The sequence below is a fragment of the Xiphophorus couchianus genome, chromosome 12 (assembly GCF_001444195.1).
Source record: "Xiphophorus couchianus chromosome 12, X_couchianus-1.0, whole genome shotgun sequence".
In the NCBI taxonomy this organism is placed as follows: Eukaryota; Metazoa; Chordata; class Actinopteri; order Cyprinodontiformes; family Poeciliidae; genus Xiphophorus; species Xiphophorus couchianus.
The window spans coordinates 2,206,667-2,225,973 of NC_040239.1; the positions used below are offsets into that span (position 1 = coordinate 2,206,667).

The following is a 19,307-nucleotide window of genomic DNA, read 5'->3' on the forward strand; positions in this document are numbered from 1 at the left end:
GCTGAATTTTCAGATGATGTAACTGAATGCTCTCCTGTGCATCCTTTGACTTCTCTAAACATCTTTTTATGATGGTAAATAACTGAATCCCTCTCTGAACTGTCCCAAAAACATTTCTAGAGAAGAACTTTGGTTTGTCTAAATGTGATTTTCTTCATTCATTCTGCAGACCGCCTGCTACGTCCTTCTTTCTGGTTCAAAAAAAGGCTAGAAATGTGAATTTATTTATACTCTTAATTATAAAGAGCCCTTAGAAAGGATCTTGGGGTCATGAATGCATCATATGTATGATATACATTCATGACCCCAACTTTTTATGTTGGTACTGTAAGATGGGTACCTTTGCTAACGACACAAAAAAGTAAAATAAAAATCTTAAGATGGCTGAAATCAAAGTTTTGATACGTAGAGTATCAAAACTTTGATATGTGATTTGGCATTAACTGCAAACTATAATTAAAAGATATTTTAAATAACCTTCAAAATGTTCCAACTCTTTAAATTAAAAAAAAACATTAAAATTGGCAGGCATTATTTTGCATATATCATTGTTTTATTATAGAATATGTTTACATTTACATCTTTAGTCAGGCATGTACAGACAGAAATTATTATTCTGCATATAAATTCGTGTTTTATTGTATCATTTTTACATTTACATATTGCAGCAGTCCCTTTCATTACAAAAGCTTTGATTTTCTGCACCTAAGACATAAGAAACATATTTTTCATACATCTGTAAATGTTAGAAATTTGTGAACCTTATTCCATATTTATTTACATTTCAGAAACTATAGCTCCCTGTAAAGCAGTTTACACTTCAAATAAATGAAACCACTCATCTGCAACACAAGTATACAAAGGTGCCCCTAGACCAAACTTTTTTCATATTACAGAACCGAACCTGACAGAACAAAGACTCAAAGAACATCATCCCACACTGTGGCTGAGGTCCGGTTGGTTTCAGAGGAAGGAATCTACATGAAGCAGGGAACTCTTCAGGAAGATGGTGGGAAGCTTAGCTGCACAGTGTCTGCAGAGCAAAACACACAACAAAAGCTAAGATCCAAGAAACTGCAAACTGACTGCTCACATGTTCTCCACATAAAACACTAAACTGTTTATTAATGGGGAGGAAAAACTAAATATTCCTGAACTACAACAACAATTCTCATGTTAGATATTTTCATACCTGTGTGAATATCGCCGGGCGGGAACCTCCTATACAGAGCTTGGGCTTTTTATCAGGGACAGACTGAACTCCAATTTGTCCTGCAGTTGTGCTCAAGTAATGGCTTTCACCATCTTGGATGTTTTCCATCTCCAACCAGCTAAGCACAGATGGACACGCTGCATGATCGGATACCAACTGTGAAAACAGAAAAACGCATTTAAAAAACGGAGTTTCAAACATTTTTAAATCTATTCTCTAGATTTGTCCCTGAAGATGTTTAGTTTTCTGTTCTAACGGCTTCATGCTGTGAATCAGGTGACCTGATGTTCACCAGGGATTGGATCAGATGAGTCAAATCAGTCTAAATAAACCAAAACTTAACGGGACGTCAGATTATTTGTCAGATGTTACAGTGAGCTCGTGGTTAATTATTTCAGGAAGCTACTGCAGCTCATTGGTGCTGGAAATTCAAGTCATCAGAGGGAAGAGCAATTCTTACATGAAGCAATTTATGTACAAGTGAGTAAACAGCTTAGCCAAATGTGCTTTTGGTACCGTTTTAATTTATTAGTAAGACGTAATAAAAAAAACAACAAAAATTAAAGGTTCAGTTCAATATTAATGTTGTCTGAAGGGACTTTAAATAAGATTTATTTGTTATGTGGTCTGGTAATTTTACATAAACCACTGATTAATAATCTTCAGTTCTGTTGTTGGAAATGGTTTTCAAAAAACGGTTCCTATTTGGGTCACACTGGCTCTGCTAAAGGAAGCCATAATATTTAAATTTTTAATATTAATAGACTGAAAATTCAACATATTATGTTGGAATTATTGTGATTTTATTGTGATTTTACATTAGTGGATGCTTACCTTCAGGGTTCCTCCTTCTATCTCTGGCCAATAATATTTTGAGTCATGTGTGAAGCGGAAAGCCACATATTTTTTAGACTCTTGTAAAATTGTGAAACATTGCACGCCGTCTAAAAACAAATAAAAAAAGTCAGAAATCAGTGCTGATTCTTCCATCCAGTGCATTTCTCAACACTTAGACTAATTTTGAACAGTTTTCCCTGATTTTGCAGGAGTAACGTCCTGTTTGATAATTCTTTTGCATTTGATGTCACAGCTAATAATTTCATGAATTAATTACATTAATGAAATATTTTACTAAAGATGTTCTAGGTGTATCTATCGCTCAAACATGCAGCTTTAACTGTTCAGCTTCACTAAAACATAAGTCATTATTTTGAGGGATTTTCCTACCTGGAGTTCCTTGCTCTTCAACCAAAATCAGCTCAACTTGCTCTGGCTGGTTTGGCTTTTTTGAAATTCGGGCTTTAACATACTTTCCTTCCACCTTAAGATGAACCTTCGTAGACCTGTGTATATTTTCACAGACGGGCTAAAATGTGAGAAATAAATACAATTAGTGATGTTCACTAAGCACAGGTAGGTCAGTCTGTACCAGAATTACTAACATCGAATTTGCATTATAAAACCTACTTGTGAGTCGTCTTCACAAATGGCAAAACATTATTAAACAATACATGGTAGAAGTAAAAAAAAAAAAAAAAAAAGTACACTGTAAAATGCAAATGTATTTAGTTAGATCATTTCTATTTATCTTACAGGGAGTCAGACTGTCTTAGAGTTGAAACCAGAAGTTTACATACACCAGATAAAGACGTATAATTTTATCATCTTACTGCCTGAAGTTTAATCAGACCAAACATCTTTCAATTTAGTTAGAATCACTAGATCTTTAATATTTTAGCCAGTGTACAGTATGTAAATGTCTGTTTGACATTATAAAAATATTATATATATTTATGTATTAACTGTGGTTCTTCAGGTTTTCTCATGGGAGCTTATTTGTTAAGATAATATGTCAGTAGTTAAAGCACTGTATACATTAAATGAGAAAAAAATGAATTATTCTTTAAATATCAGCTACCTCAAGTAATTGGAAAACTTTTCTCTTTAAATTTTAGATTTGTCCTCGTTATTTTAGTCTCTTTTTTTTCTTTTCTTTTGACTAAATAATTTGGAGTCTCATTAGTGTGTAACATTATGACCTAATATTAGTTGTTAATAGTTTAGGTTTTGTTTGCAATTATAGAGTAAGTATCTGTGTTTATTTCTCAAAACAATCCCTAGCAGTTTAGCATTGAGAAGGCAAATAAAAATAACTTGTTGGGAATCTGGCAGTAGCAGATACTATAAAACGTTTTGCATGCACAAGCTGCGGAAAACTAGTTTTCTGATCCTTATCTCCTGCAAAATTACTTCATGCCACCACATGAGAGACTGTCATAAGTAAAAACAATGCATCAAAAGTACGAATGTGTCAAAATATGAAATCCTGTCATACTCACCGTCCCTTGAGACATTATGTGAAGCAGAGAAGTCGCTGCCTTTTGGAGAAGGTGATCTGTGCTGTTGCAATGAAGCAGTGAAGGTTGTGTGTCACAGTGGAGCTACTTACGTTTTTGGCTCTTGGTTCGGTTCCAGCACAGGGACGGACCAACAACTTCTAAACCTACGGCACGCTGTCGGGACGGATGTTACAACAGGATGTTAATTTATTTATTCAGACGGCTCTGAAAAAAATTAAGAGACCTCTTAGTTTCTCTTAGTTGGAGCAGTGGTCTCTTCATTTTTTCCAGAGCTGTACATACAGAAAAACGCCCACAGCACAGCATACATTGGGAAAAAAAAAAAAAAAACGTGTTTCAAAATTTGAAGTGCGCAGATATTTTCTAAAATTATGAAAGAAGTTGTCATCCACCAACATTTTAACCCCTCGGCCACATCTGAAGAGATGTAACAAAAAATAGCCCTAAAAATCCCCTCTATTGTAAACTGTTTTGTAGTTTTTTTCTCATAAAATGAAACATTTTGAAAATTCTTATCACAACAAAGATTATTATAAACCAAAAAAGGTGACGCATACTTAATATGGGATTATTGCTCTTTGAGATTGTAAACAATGATCTCGTTTTGGAATAAACTCCTGCTCTACCACCGTTTGAGCAGAAACGTTGATTGGGAGCAGGGTAACTGGTTCATCAGGTTTAAAGAGGTAGAGAGGTCCTGAGCTGTAGCCTGACGTTAGATTCAACAAATACGTTTTTTTCCTCAGTTATTTTTGTTTTTTTAATAAACCTGAGAAATGCCAAATAAATCAGATTTAGACCGTGGGACTTTCTTTTCCGATGCAGCAATCCAGAAGTAAACCTACATTACATGCAAATGTGCTCATGACATCAGGTTATAAATCGGCAATAGTCAAAACAGGTTGATGAATCACTACTGCATACGGTGCATACCTTAACTCAGGTGTGTTCAAATGATTTTGTAATGGTCTGGTTTCACTTCACACTCATCATCATCACAGACGCTGGATCCAAGTGACAATCCAACAGACACCGAAACCATCGGTTCTGTTGCCCCATTAAAGAATATTGGCAAAAAAGAACAACTTTTACTGAAGGAAACTACACAAAAATCTCTAAAGAAGACACTGAAACATAAATAAAAATGGAGTGGCGTCAGATTCTAGTGGTTGTAGGATTTCTCTTTTGTCTAAAAGATTTCTGCCACTAGCAATATGTGTTTGTTTCAGTTATATTTACCCAGAATGCCCTGCTGTGTAGTTCACTTTCAGATTAATCTCGTCCCATGAACTCAACACCGTGTCTCATCTTGTTATATGTATTGCAACACAATACATACAACATTATTACACCTAATAATGTCAAATAGTTAATGTAGAGCCAAAAATGATCCTCTATATTGGTGTCATCATGGCTGACTCAAATAAACCCAGATATTTCATTTATCCTATAGAAAGTCATAATGAAAAGAATTCAATTAGCCGTTTACTTTATTCGTATTCATCTACATTGTAGCATTTTATTTTTATTTCTTTAAACACGTACAAACATTTGCATTTAGTCAATACAGTAAAAATGTACACAAATATCTAACCATGAACTTTATTTAAAAGAAAACCCCAAACAAAGAACGTCAAACTAAAAGCAATGTAATTCTGCAAAACTTTAACTAACCAGAAGGTTGACCAGAGCGGCAACGTTTCTCTCTTCTTCATTGGTTCCGTTCTTCGGAGCCATTCTGCTTTCACAGCTGCGAAATAATGCTCAATCTGCTGCGAAGGTTGACGCACTTCTGGCGTCGCTCGTGGTTCTGCTGCTCCACACTGAGCAGCTCTGACCGCAGACAACATGTCCGCCGGTCCATGCTGCTGTTTGGAGTCTGCAGAGGCGTAAATCAATCCACGAATGCGGTCCACCGTCAATCAAAGATCGCTTCCGCACAATACCGGGGTTGGCGCGGCTGGAACCACCCCAGATGGAGAGGAGCCTGGATGGTTCGGACTGGGCCAGAACCGGCTGAAACTACTCTAGTGAACAAATATCTAACAAGTGGCAATATGTTTTACTCAGAAATCAAAATAAAATAAAATAAAAATCAGTCAATAAATAATTATTGATTAGTTTTCTTGTTTTAAATATCTGAAATATCACCAAAGTTTGATGTAACCTTTCCTGCTCTATCAACAGCTTCCTCTCAGCAGTTGTACTAATTTTCTCATTTCACTCCACGCCCTTCTGTTAATTTTTAAGCAGTTATTAGTCATGATGGCAAAACATGAAACTGCTCCTGCTCAAATTACTCAACCTGTTGCTAGGTAACCAAAGAGTGAGAGAGATCATGACACCAACCTTGCTTAGCCTGAGGCTCTGGACCGGAGATCAGTGACATTATTGAGTATTTTATTGGACATAATAATTGTTGATACTAAAGATGTGTTTTGTCATGATTATTATTGTAATTGAATGATTATTCATCCTTGTCTGAGAGTTTGATTCCTCTCTAACCACAGGTTTTTTTTGTATGTAAAATAAACAAATTCTGGTAAAAAGACAGTGATTAAAAAAAGAAATGAGGATTTTATTTTTACACTTTTATATCTTTTTTTTGCAGTACAAAAGAAGAATTCATGACCTAATATCAAAGTTTCCCTTCTGTACAGAGATTTAAAAAATTATTATTGGTTGAAATGCAAAGTTTAAACATCACAAAAATCATTTGTATCTGCGAATATAAACATTTGATAGGTAACAGAGCGCGGCTACAGACAACCTTTGTCTGTCTGTTATTTTAAAAATCATAAAGGTGTGATGAATTTAAAAACTGTCGTTAAGGACGAGTTTGATGGAAACTTTGTCTTCAAGTGCCTCGTTCTGTCTGTAAATGTACATGGGTGTGTTGCTACCAGAGCAGCTCGATTGTTCTTCACTGGTTTCTTTGCCCTCCTCTGAGATCAGATCACTGTACGAATTCACGCAGACGTCGTGGTCCTGGAGCGACGGCGGGTATCGGAAACACGATCTCTCGATTCGCACGGACCGTCGAACCGGGGTGAAGAACCGGACCTCCTGCCCTTTGACCCTGACTGTCTCCTTCTGCTGACTTGCTGGGCCCCTAAGGGAGGAAAAACAATCAATGACTGAAATCATTTATACCATTTTACTGATTAAATACATATTTATTACAATCAATTAATCAAATTTTATCTGTATAGCACATTTCAGCAGCAAGGCATTTCAAAGTGCTTTACATCATATCAAACACAGAAGCACAAAGCAACATAGAATCAACAATCAAAACACAACATTAAGTCAAGTTCCAGCAATAAATTTGTAATTGATTACATTTCAAATACAATCCTAAACAGGTGGGTTTTTAGTCGAGTTTGCATCCATAGAAGGTTTACCTGTTACACTCCTACTGTGTTATCTGGAACAAAATACCTGTTGCTATTTTTATTCCCACTCATGCTCACAATCACACAGTTTAAAACGATGTAAACAGCATTTTAATGGGCTTCTGGCACAAGGCTCCGTTCACCTCTTTCACGGAATTTCGAGCAGGGACGCCGCCGTCCCTCAGGGATTTTTGTGCAATTCTATGGTACCTGTTAGTGTCTAGAATTTACAGGGTTTGTGTTACGTGCAGTGACCCTCAGTACCTCGCCGTTTTTCTTCCGGCACTAGGCTCCGTACACCTCTATCACGGAATTTCGCTCTGGGACTCCATCGTCCCTCACGGATTTTTGTGCAATTTCAACATAGAATCAGCAATCAGACCATGACATTAAGTCAAGTTCCATCATTAAATTTGTAATTGATTATGTTTCAAATACAATTCTAAACAGGTGGGTTTTTAGTCGAGATTTAAAGGAAGTCAGTGTTTCAGCTGTTTTACAGTTTTCTGGAAGTTTGTTCCAAATTTTTGGTGCATAGATGCTGAAAGCTGCTTCTCCTCGTTTGGTTCTGGGGATGCAGAGCAGAACCAGAACCAGAACCTGAGAGGTCTGGTAGGTTGATACAACAACAGCAGATCTTTGATGTATTGCGGTACTAAGCCGTTCAGTGATTTATAAACTAACAACAGTATTTTAAAGTCTATTCTTTGAGCTACAGGGAGCCAGTGGAGGGACAACAAAAACAGTCTGCCTTCCTTTCTCTGCTTGCTCAACTTTCTACACAACTCTATGGCTTCCTCACACTTTGGTTTGATTTGTTTAAGTCAAGACTGTTCCAGCACAGTGACAGCGGTGTGTCTTAGCTGAATTTCTGAAAATTAGTCGTTTCAGTGCAGATTAGACAGTTTAATCAATCTGAATTCAGTCAGTTTAATATAAACCAATCAAAGACTACTGCATTTATCAAAAGTCTGGGAAAAAATGCATTTCCATGCTGATTTTTTTTCCATGAATAAAAGTACATTTAAAACCCAACATTTAGCAGAAGCCAATGCATACAGGCTCCACAGTGAAGGACTGTCATGGCAGGCCCCCTGTGAGACCACAGACTGAGTGTGTGGGGTGCAGATCCAGGACCTGACTATCAATCTGTGGAAGAATGCCAGTAGCTGAACTGGCTCTACAGCAAAACAGCCTTCAAACAGCTTCATCTGCTTGGAGGTCCCTCTTCAAAGCAGAGCCAACATCTTACGTCATATTGAACTTCAGTTTGAAGCTCCAGCCAGTGCTGACGCTTGGTTTTGCAGACCACCAGCTTTGCATTCAAACTGGACGTAATATGTATTCGGTTCAAATGCATATTGCCAGAACAAGCGTGGCGTGCTTGAAGCAGACGTCAGCAGCTTCTAATCAATCTGCTGGTTGTCTGGCAGCGGAAACAGTTGTGCATTGGAAGCCACATGTCAGAATGCAAAACTGTCTCTGAGATAGGCCGAACACTTCCAAATATAAAACTACATGACAGAAACCCTGTGTGGTAAAATCTAGAAATATTAAACTTTTTTACACAATTTAGTTGCAAATAAATTGAGTAAATTTAGTAAATCTGCTGGTTACTTGACCCAGCTGTATCTGGATCTATAGAGACGGATGAACAACAGCTTGAATGTCAAACCAAATGTAAGGCTGCATTCCCACCAGCCCTGTCTTTAATCCAACTCCAGTCTGTTTGCATAAAAAGTGTCGATGCATTATCAAACTCTGATTCACATCAAGAAAGTGAGCCAATTTGAAATCATATGTGAACAGCAAGCAAACCAGAGACCGCTCCAAAAGGAGGAGGCGAACGAGGGCTGTTGTAAAATAAGTCTACGCCTAAACAATTATGTAGATATTAATTTCCAAGCTTCATCTGAATAAAATTTTTTTTATTTAATGAATAACCAAAATACTTTGAATTGAAAAAAATTGCTTATTGTATTAAATATTTCTATATTATGAACGACTGATTAGTACAATTAAATGTCATAAGTAAAAGTGAACACACCCAGGAGTCGCAGTGATCTTGTACTTGACCATGGATGAGCCTCCTCTCTCTCCTTTGATGAGAACTCTGACAGGTTTAGGTGTCATCAGTGGGTCGTTGCCACAGTCTGGAGACGCTTCCGTGGTTGCAGAGCCATCGTCCCGTTTTTCATTTTCTTGAGGAAGAAAAAATATTAAGCTTAAGGCAACTCTCAAAAAAATACAATCAGAGACTCTTCAATCAAGATGTTTTTGTCACCGATAGAGTCCTGGTCTGATGCTAAATTAAAATTTATAAAATCCCAACCAGCTCAGTAACTTTTAAATGCAGTTAAATGACAGTACTGCTTTGGCTGCATTAGTGCTGGGGTTGTAGCTACAGGTACCTATCTGCTCTTTGTGACAGCAAGACATTTTGTCTGAAGGGTTTTTCTTCAAGTCACCTTTGAAATGTTACTCTGACAGAGTTATGCTTCACAGCAGTCCAGTTAGAAGCTGCTTAGCAGCAAGACGGCAACAAGTTGCCTGGAAAAAAGAGCAATGCTTTATATTTGTTTTTAGAAGATTAACTTTACTTGGTACATAATAATATCTCATAAAGTCATGTTTTCTTCTACTCAATGTTTCAAGTCAAGCAATCAATCAAATTTTATTTGTATTGCACATTTCAGCAACAAGGCATTTCAAAGTGCGTTACATCATAAAAAGGACAAAAACAAAGTCATGAAACATAGAATCAACAATCGTTAAATTCATAATTGATTACGTTTCAAATACAACTCTAAACAGGTGGGTTTTAAATCTAGATTTAAAGGAAGTCAGTGTTTCAGCTGTTTTACAGTTTTCTGGTGGTTTTTTTCCAGATTTGTGGTGCATAGTTGAGCCGTTTGATGAAATGCTAGGCAAATGTTAGCATGTTTTTCCTCCATTTTGCTATCACTTACTGCTGAACGCAAGTCTACTTACTTGTGTGACAACCTGCAAAAATATGTGAACTTGCTTACAAAGCATTGCAGAACTGAATGCATCTAAAGCCACCAATAAACAACCAAAAAGAATTTCCACAAGGCAAAGTCAGCACACCCAGCTGTGTTCAGACAGCTGTCTGCCCACTGCTGACGGGTAGGAGCTACCGGTACATGGCGAACCGGTTCATTAATCATTTGGACTGCTGCCGCGTTTACTGGAATTTACCTGGACCAGTTACTTCACTTTGATAGTGACTCATCACCAGTTACCTACGGAAGGTTAGAGCCACACTACGACAAAATTTAAAAAATAAAATTAATAGAATAACGTCATGAGGACAAACTTGCACAAGGAGAAAATCGTAATATTACTAAAATAAACTGAAATACTACAAGAATGAAGACATATTTTGAGAATAAAGTCATAATATTGAGAAGTCACAATATGATTAGACTAAAATATTAATAATATCAGAATAAATTCATTATTTCAAGAATAAAGTCGCAATATTACAACTTTAATTTCGAAATATTACAACTTTATTCTCGTCATGTGATTTTATTATAGTAATATCATGACTTTATTCTCATTACATTAGAAGTTTGATCTCATTATTTTTGACTTAATCCTCATACTTTAATCTTATAATTTTATGACTTTTTCTCATAATTTCAAAGCTTAATTTTTTGTGTGGCCTTAGCCTGTTTACTCATGGAGTGTTGTAGAAGATTTTCTTGGTTATTTTCTCTTGTGTGCTGCTGTGAACCGTCAGGATGTGAAGTCTTTTCATCAGACATTATTTTTATTATATATGCAACCAGCCCAGCTGTTGTATCCATGGAGACTTCATTACCTTGGATTTCGTCTTTCTTCTTCAGAATGTCAAAAACCGCAGTCCGCAGCTCATCCACTGGCTGAGGAAACAGAGAAACAAAAAGGCAAAACACAAACGAGCAATTAGTGTTTCCCCTCCAGATCCATGGTGAGCCTTCATTCATTGAAAACTGCTTTGTAACAATTGTGAACTTGAGCATATTAATGTGTTTCATATTAGATGCTGTAGATAGAAACTAGGACATTGTAAATGTTGCAGTGCAGACCATGCACAGTTGAAGCACAGTCCTTAAGTCTGAAGAGATAAAAAGAAATCTGAAAACAAGAGATTATTTTGTTTGTGACAAATTTAAAAAACAAAGCAGAATGAAGGCCTTTTTGCAAGACAAATTTAATCTCTAAAGTTTTTTTTAAAGTAATATTAAAATCCTGTGTTGTTGTGAATTCAACATGGTGTCTTGCCTTGTGGGTTTTGTCGTTTCGTCACACCCCAGACATGAGCAAAGTTACATTTGTCACCTGGTGGTAGATTAACAATCTCCTCTTACATAACAGATACGTTTCCCCTACAGACTTGGCTTTGGATGGGGGGTCTTTTGAGATTGCGTAGATTGATCTGCCCCGATTTCTTCAATTATGGGCGAGCGACGATCAGTCAATACTTGAACGTGAAACGGATCTTATTCACTGATCCTTTCTACCACCACAAGCGTCTGAAAGAGGGCTGCGTTTAACAATAGTCAGCTTACTGTTGCTAATTTTGTAACTTTTTTGCTATAATTACTACAGAAGCAAATTGGTATAAACCAAATTAGACAGGCATTTATGTAAATATCAGTGATTGACCAGAAAATGGATGGTTTATCCAGAACACAGTGGATAATGGTAGAGGAACGTTGCAGTAATTGAATGTAACTGTGGGTAAAGCATCCAAGCTCAAAATCAATTGATGCCACTGATGATGGAAAACATCTATAGTCGATCAGATGATAATGTGCTGCAGTTGCAATTATCTATTCAAACATTACTGCTTTCTTCCAGTGAGAGTGAAATATGCTCCTCACCTCCAACACAACTCGAACAGCTTCTTCAAACATGGGCAGCACGTCCAAGTTTCCCTCTTGCTCCATCAGCCGGGCTCGACAGATCCAGTACTTGGCGAACTTCTGAGACACCGCCGGCAGCCGTGAGAGGACGTCCTTCACCCGGTCCGCAGGGCAGCCCTGACCACATGGACCAGACATTGAAGCTACACTGTAGATATGGTTTTTCTTCCATTTTTCATTTGTTACATTAATTTGAACACACCAATTCCAGGCCTCCACACATGTTAAAAATTAAAGTAAATTATTTCAATAAATGACTCACGATAAATCTCTTCAGCCTTAGAATCTACCTAAAATTAAAAAATGAACAAAAAGATGCCCACTAGTTCCCTCTGTTTACCTCGGCAAGCAACTTGATGCAGTCCTCCAGGGACCGGTCCACGGCACAGATGAGAGAGTGGGCTTCGTCCTCCAGCTCCATGGAAGCCCAGAAGGGCTGAGGAACGGACACGGTGCGCGTGGCTGGCGCTTTCACTGGCATCGGAGGACGTTTGTAGGAAATCCCCTTCGATTCTCGCCATTCTTGTAGTTTCCTCCTGACAACCAAATGTAAAACAATTGCTGGCTAGATATTTAACTCCATATTTTAACCTTTTTTCTAACAAATAGAAGGAGTGCTACATTCGGCTTACATCCTCTCCTCCTGCGCAGCAGTCAGTTTCTTTACTTCAGTCTGGGGAGCAGTTTTAATCATGACCTTTGGCGTCTTGGTGGCTGCAGTCCGGTCCAGCAGGCTGATGGACCTGGAAGGCTGCGGTGCGGTTCGGTACCCCCGCGTAGCAGCTGCACATTTTGTAGGCAGATGCCCTGAAGAAATATTTCTAGATGTTTTCTGTATGATTTGTGTCTCTCTGTTCGTCTTTGTTTCCCTCCCATCTTTAGACCAAACGCTCTCATTCGTCTTGACGGCTGTTGAGCTGCGTTTGATTGATGGCCTTGAGGTTGTTGGGGCATCAGCTTTTACAGATTGAGTGTTTTTCTTTACTTGAGTTTTAGATGTGTGAGCAGGCTGCCCTGCTGTTTTACTGGTTAACACGCTCTGCTCTGGTTTGACAGTTTTGCATTTGGAAGGCCCAGCTGAGTGAAGTCCAGTCCATAATTGGCTCCTTCCAGTTGGTGGTGTTAGTTTAACGGGAAGCGGCTTAGGTTTAGACCTGTTCTGAGCTTCGGTTTTACTCCTAGCTCTTGAATTTGTAGGAATCACCACAGCAGGCCTCTGGGAAGCAGAGACCGATGACATTTTGCCTAACTGCCCTTTGCCCTTTGGATTCTTAGCAACAGTGGAGAAAGTGAACGGCTGACGCTTTGAGCCAGGTGGATGTGATGCGTTTGATTTTGGATTCCTCGGCTGGATCGCTGCAGGCACAAGCCCTGTTTTGGTCTTAACAAGTGGGCCAGTACTTATTCGACTGCTCGCCATTTCCAGTGGGCATAACGCAGCCCGACTTGAACTTTTGCTTGGTTTGGGTTCTGACTTTGCTGCATGTGTACAATGTCCATTTAACTGCACCTTGCTCAGGTTTCGACTCCCTGTGTTGGGTTGATTTTGCTGAGTTGCAGCTGGAGTGAAACTGGATTTGGAAGACAATACGGTGTATGTTTTCCTGAGCAGGGGATTTTGATTAACGTTTGTCTGTGCTGACACGCTGCTGGATGATGAGCAAATGGCAGTTTGGTTTCCATTTGTCACATTTCCTTTGTCAGAGACACCCAGTGCTCTTCTTCTGGGAGGATCTTGACTGCGCTGAGGCACCAACGTTTTATCTTTAGAATTGTGCCACCTGATCTTGTCAGGTGGAGCTTTGTTTTCTTTTCCCATAGCAACCTGTGAAAAAGAAATAACTCAATTACTTATTTTTCAGCACGTACACCATCAAGTTTATTTCTGCAATGGCTTTGTTGGTGACGCCACATTAATCAATCATAAAATACAAGTAATAGTAAACAGTGAGCGTACACATTCCACATTTGTAAAGTAGTTTCATGAATGATCAGGGATTCCTGAAACACTGAAAACAGCACTTTAAACACAACACATTAAAAGTAATAAATGTCTTTGTTCTTGAGCTTATGTGTCTTATTTATTCAATAATTTAGCAGCAAAAATGGTTTTTGAATTGAAAATGTAATTTATTTTTTTCAATATAAATGTAATTAATTAACTAGACACTACAATTAACAGAAATATTTAAATAGAGAAAAAAAGGCAATACAATAATTAACATTCACTAATTTTACCTGTTTTTGTGACTGTGATTACAAGCAATAAGAATATTCCACACTGATATAGTGATGATTATATGTTGGTGTCATATTATTGTGCAGTCTTACTTTAAATCAAAACTTCAGAATGCTTCAGTTTATTGACACTCCTTTCTGAGTAAAAGTAAAGTTAGTTTTTCTGATTGCTAATAGCTTTGAGTTAATAATAGCACAAACACGCCCTACCTTCAGAGAGGTTTGATTGTGAGATTCCCCGTGGAGGGATTGCCTGAAGAGAAAAACAGCAATTAAAGGTCCTCTGGCATTACAACTCACAGCAACATGTTTGGCATTCCTACTTTTACGCTTACATGACGTTTGGAGGTTTCAGCTTTCCTTTTGCTGCCAAGTATTCCATCAGCTTCTGTTTCCGCAACTCTGTGACGCAAAGTCAGAAGTCTGGTTATTCTAAAACAATGCAGTTCCAAACTTTACTTTGAAAACGGATGTTTACTGATAGCCTTAGAATAATTTGGGCTTAAGATCTCATCACTTATGTTTGTCTCAGTTCCTCCTACCTGAATAACTATAAACTGTGTTAAAGGGCTGGGCTTCTGCATGGAGCATTACTTCCACAAATCTCTGGGAAACTTGAGGGAATGAATGCTCCTGCTTGGAAACATTTTCTCAAAATTTGGCACATTCCTAAAAGGTTTCAGACTACCAAGAGATTTAATTAACTTATTTATTCGACAGTTTTAGACTTTAATTGTTATAGATGGTGTGGGTAAAATAAGTTTTAAAACCATCATCAGTTAAAATATTTCTAATGTGAATTTCAATATAATTCATAACAAATATCGATAACAGCTGAAGAAATCTATACATACAAAGAAATTAAAGTAACTTGGTCCACAAAAGACAAAGTTGATGAAGTTATGGGTCAGAAAATTAGAATAAGAACCGAATGTGTGAAGAAAAACATCATCAAAAAGTCACTGAAAGTATAAAAAGCAGCTTGAACCTACAAGAGAAGAAAATACATTTTTCTATGACATTATTAGATGATATTGTACAAACATGATAATATTGCATATACTGATAAACATGATCAATAAATCACATATCCATAAAAAATAATAAGTGGGTTCTGGTGTGGAAAACTGCCCCTACAGTGTAGTTGTCTTTGTTATGCGTTTCCACAGATTAGGGTCACAAAAACATAAAAATATTTTATGAATATTTATTATGCATAAAATAATCCAGGTCAAGATTGATCATTCATAATGTTGCCGTTTTCAAAACAGGACCAACTTCAATTGTTTTTAAAGAAGACTTAATCCACTTTGTGACGTTCAAATAAACAGCGAACTAGTCCTTTACTCTAATGCTCACATAAAAGCTAACAGTGAATTGCTAGGTTAAGCATTGTCCTAGCTTGTTTATTTCAGTATTAGTCTGGAACAAACTCACATCTAAAAAGAACCGTCGTTTTAGACTTTGAGTGAATCCAAACAAACACACAGAAAACAAGAAGGTAACGTGTCAGTTATTTCAGCTAACGTTCACTAGCTATCTACTAGCCAAAACAAGCCGAAACAGATACATAAATTAGCAGTTTGAACAAGTTAAACCTGCCGACCTTTTCTGGAAAGCAACGCTGCCGACTCACTCGCTTCCATATTTACTAAAGTTAACTTCCTTATTTGCACTTTACTAAAACTTTTAAGAGTTTAGTTTCAGAAGTGCTGAATAATCAGACGTTAAACTGAGTCCATAAGAACTGAGCTCGCGCATCCGCATTTGAAACTACCGCGAGTGTTCTCCTCCTCTTCACTGATTGGACAGTTTGAACGTTTGAATAAAAAAATGGTTCCAAGGACAATACGCTTGCGCACAATTATTGTGCTGATTGGGGGAAAGATGTAAACAAACCACGAAAAGAGGACAGACGTTTCTGGGATTCTGCATTTTTGCTCCGGAATAAAAAAAATGAACAAATACATACTTTATATTTAGTTAACATGTTAAAAAAGGCAATTACGATGAAAAACATTTTGTGCAAAATTTGGGCGTCTTTGTTAGAATAAACTCTATATGCTTCAAGCCTATGATAGATAATATTTGTCAAGGTTCCTGAAATAAAAATCTGATTAAAATGAGACACATACAAAGCAAGATCTACAGAGTTCAATTAAATTGTATTTTATGGATATAAGTCAGCTGAATAATTAAACAAATGTGATTCAACATATAAAAATATATACAATATATACAAATATAAAGTAATGTAGAGTAATGATCATGTAAAATGGATGAGGATTATTTAACCATTTTTGGTTGTGTATGAACTGATGCTGCTGTATATAAAGTGCAATGCAAAAGTACTCATACTTTTGCATTGCACTGAAAATGCTAAAGTATTTGCATACTTTTGCAACCTAATGGACTATATAGCAATCCGTTTGGTTGCTATAGTCAACCTAACAGATAGACTATAGCAAATCAGCAAATAACACATTATTTTTAAATTTGTATTAAATTGATCATCTAAAAAGTGTGCATTTGTATAATTAGTGGATTAATTGCTTTCTAATAGTACATTGAGATGTTGCACGACTTCATTATATCTCTGCCACTATGTTTAAGTCAGCTGTAGTGCTAGTGATCCTGCAGTAACAACTTTCTCTAATTAAAGGCTAATTATTCATCTTTTCACTTTTTGTCATATTACCTTTTCACAGACACTAACTAGTGCTCGTCTTCTGGAGAGTCCTGACTAAGCTGATCAAACGTTGACCTTTGAAACCTGTTATCTTAATTTGTGAGGAGGAGCTTTTTCTTTCCACGCTACAATCGGCAGTGGAAAGTACTGGTCGTCTCTTTTGTTTTTATTTTTCATCACGTACTCTATTGCATTTATCCCTGAGGCATCTTTATGTAGTTGATAACACATTAATAAACTATTACCCTGTCGAAACCATTGTCAACAGTAATGGTTAGTTCACTTATCTAGAATGTCACTCTTCATTGAAGGTGAACCGTTGGCATTTCAACAAACAGCTGATAAACCACAGTGATGTTTCAGGTCTTCTCATTTAGATTAGATAGATTAGATTAGATAGATTAGATAGCATTTATTATCATTGAACATGATTCAACGAAATTTCTATTGCAACTCCCGTGCAAAAAGTCAAATATATACAGTAAATAAAATAAACAAACACACAATAATAATAATAACAATATATACAACTAAAATTAACTAAAGGCACTCAACCACACCAAAGAAGTAGCAGCAGGTCCAATTATGGCAAAGTACAGATGATGTGACAGTGCAAAGTGCAGAACAACATGTCTGTGTGGGGGTGGGGGATATGTATGTGTGACTGCGAGGTTATGATATGTGTGGGAGGGGGGGGGCGGCAGGGAATAATGGCTCTGATGGCTGTGGGGAAGAAACTGTTTCTCAGTCTATTTGTTGTAGTCTGTATATTCCTGTACCGCTTGCCTGATGGCAGCGGCACAAACAGTCTGTGGCCCGGGTGGCTGGGATCCATAGCTATGGATCCAGCTCTCTTCTTGACCCGGTCTGTGTAAATGGAGTCCAGGTCTTGGAGGGGGCATCCCACAATGCCTTGTGCTGTTCTCACCACCCATGTCAGTTGTTTCCTCTCCAGTGCTGTGCAGCTACCATACCACACAGTCATGTTGAGGCAGAGGATGCTCTCGATCATCGCCCTGTAAAAGTTCACGAGCAGCCGTGAGGAAAGTCCAGCCCGTCTCAGTTTCCTGAGGAAGAAGAGCCTTTGTTGTGCTTTCTTCACCAGGTGGTGATTGTTTAGATTGTTGGCTAGCAGTTGGATGTTTCTTTTAGCAACCAGTTTGAGTTTTGGTGCCTCCATCACCGGCATTGTAGAAGTTAGATTACACATTTGTATGTGTGTGTGTGTGGGGTGTGTGTGTGTGTGTGTGTGTGTGTGTGTGTGTGTGTGTGTGTGTGTGTGTGTGTGTGTGTGTGTGTGTGTGTGTGTTGAGTTCACATTTCTGAAGCAAAACACAATGTCCAGTTTACATTTTATTTTTTTATGTAGGGAACCTCAAGTGAATCCAGCAGCTCCAGGCATTGCATCATAAACACAGAGAAAAGTCAGGAAAAGCCTTAGAATGAGGCATGAGAGACAGAACCAGGCAGAACCACCAGTAAACCTGTAGGGTTCTGATAGGAACATCTGGACCAATCTGATCTCTGATTTATGATGGAGTTTGATTATGAAGGGCTTCATATGCAAGAAAGAGAATTTTAGATTCTGTTCTGAATTTATGAAGAGAAGTAAGTAAGGACCTGGTGGATGATACAAAACAACAAACTAAAATAGTTCTTTGCATCTAGGATAATGGAAACAAAAGGTTTTTAACTAACAGAGGTATTTTAAAGTCTACTCTCTAAGCTACAGAAAGTAAAGTTCAAGTTGATTTAACAGCAAGAGCCAAGATGTGTAAACATTGTTTTTTAAATGAACAATCAGATCATTCTTGTTGCTATAATGTAATACTGCTATTTTAAAAGAATTATTTAATATTATGCAAGAAAACTGCTTTCATAGCTGAAAACGTCCATATCAGTATTATTTTCACTCATATTTTCAAGTTACAGTATCGACTTATTTCAAATTACAAGAACTATAACAATTGATTCAGTTTGAAAGTATAAGATATGTAATAGAGCATTCTGTTAAATATCACGCTGAATTCTATTTATGAACATTTATTTTCAACAAAGTTTAGCATTGTGAGAAAATATTAACCTGAAAAGGGAAGTCAAAGTAACACTTCCATCTCACTCAAAGTGCAACACGAGATTCAAAAGCCTGCAACAAAGCAAGCAGGGAAATAATTTTCCTTCCCACTGTTTTCTTCAAAAAAGCCGTTTATCCAACTCTTGGAGATGTGACTAAATTAACTTACTAGTGTAAGTTTATCTTTCACAAACTCCCACGTTTAAGTTTGAAATTTAAAACTTGCAAAGAGTAGAAGTTAGTAGACAACTAACAGTGGCTCAAATATTAGTGTAGATTTAATATTCTTATGCTATCAATAAAATGCAGGATCATGTCTTTGTTGATCCGTTTCTAAAACCAGGCCCGCCTGAAAAGTTTGGGAATCTCTGCTTTACCAGACCAGTCAATCCAGACCACATGAT

At 37.3% G+C, this 19,307-nt stretch overlaps 1 protein-coding gene across 1 annotated transcript; it reads right to left on the minus strand.

Moving 5' to 3' along the window:
* Nucleotides 1-6,130: 6,130 nt before the first annotated feature.
* ckap2l (cytoskeleton associated protein 2-like) lies at nucleotides 6,131-15,946 on the minus strand. The gene is made up of 9 exons (XM_028034903.1): nucleotides 15,747-15,946; nucleotides 14,476-14,542; nucleotides 14,351-14,393; nucleotides 12,535-13,727; nucleotides 12,243-12,438; nucleotides 11,861-12,019; nucleotides 10,816-10,876; nucleotides 9,016-9,169; nucleotides 6,131-6,685 (listed from the first exon to the last, which is right to left on the minus strand). Exons 1-9 carry the CDS (start codon nucleotides 15,784-15,786, stop codon nucleotides 6,388-6,390), a joined length of 2,211 nt encoding a protein of 736 aa, XP_027890704.1. The 5' UTR covers nucleotides 15,787-15,946; the 3' UTR covers nucleotides 6,131-6,387.
* Between the last annotated feature and the right edge of the window lie 3,361 nt (nucleotides 15,947-19,307).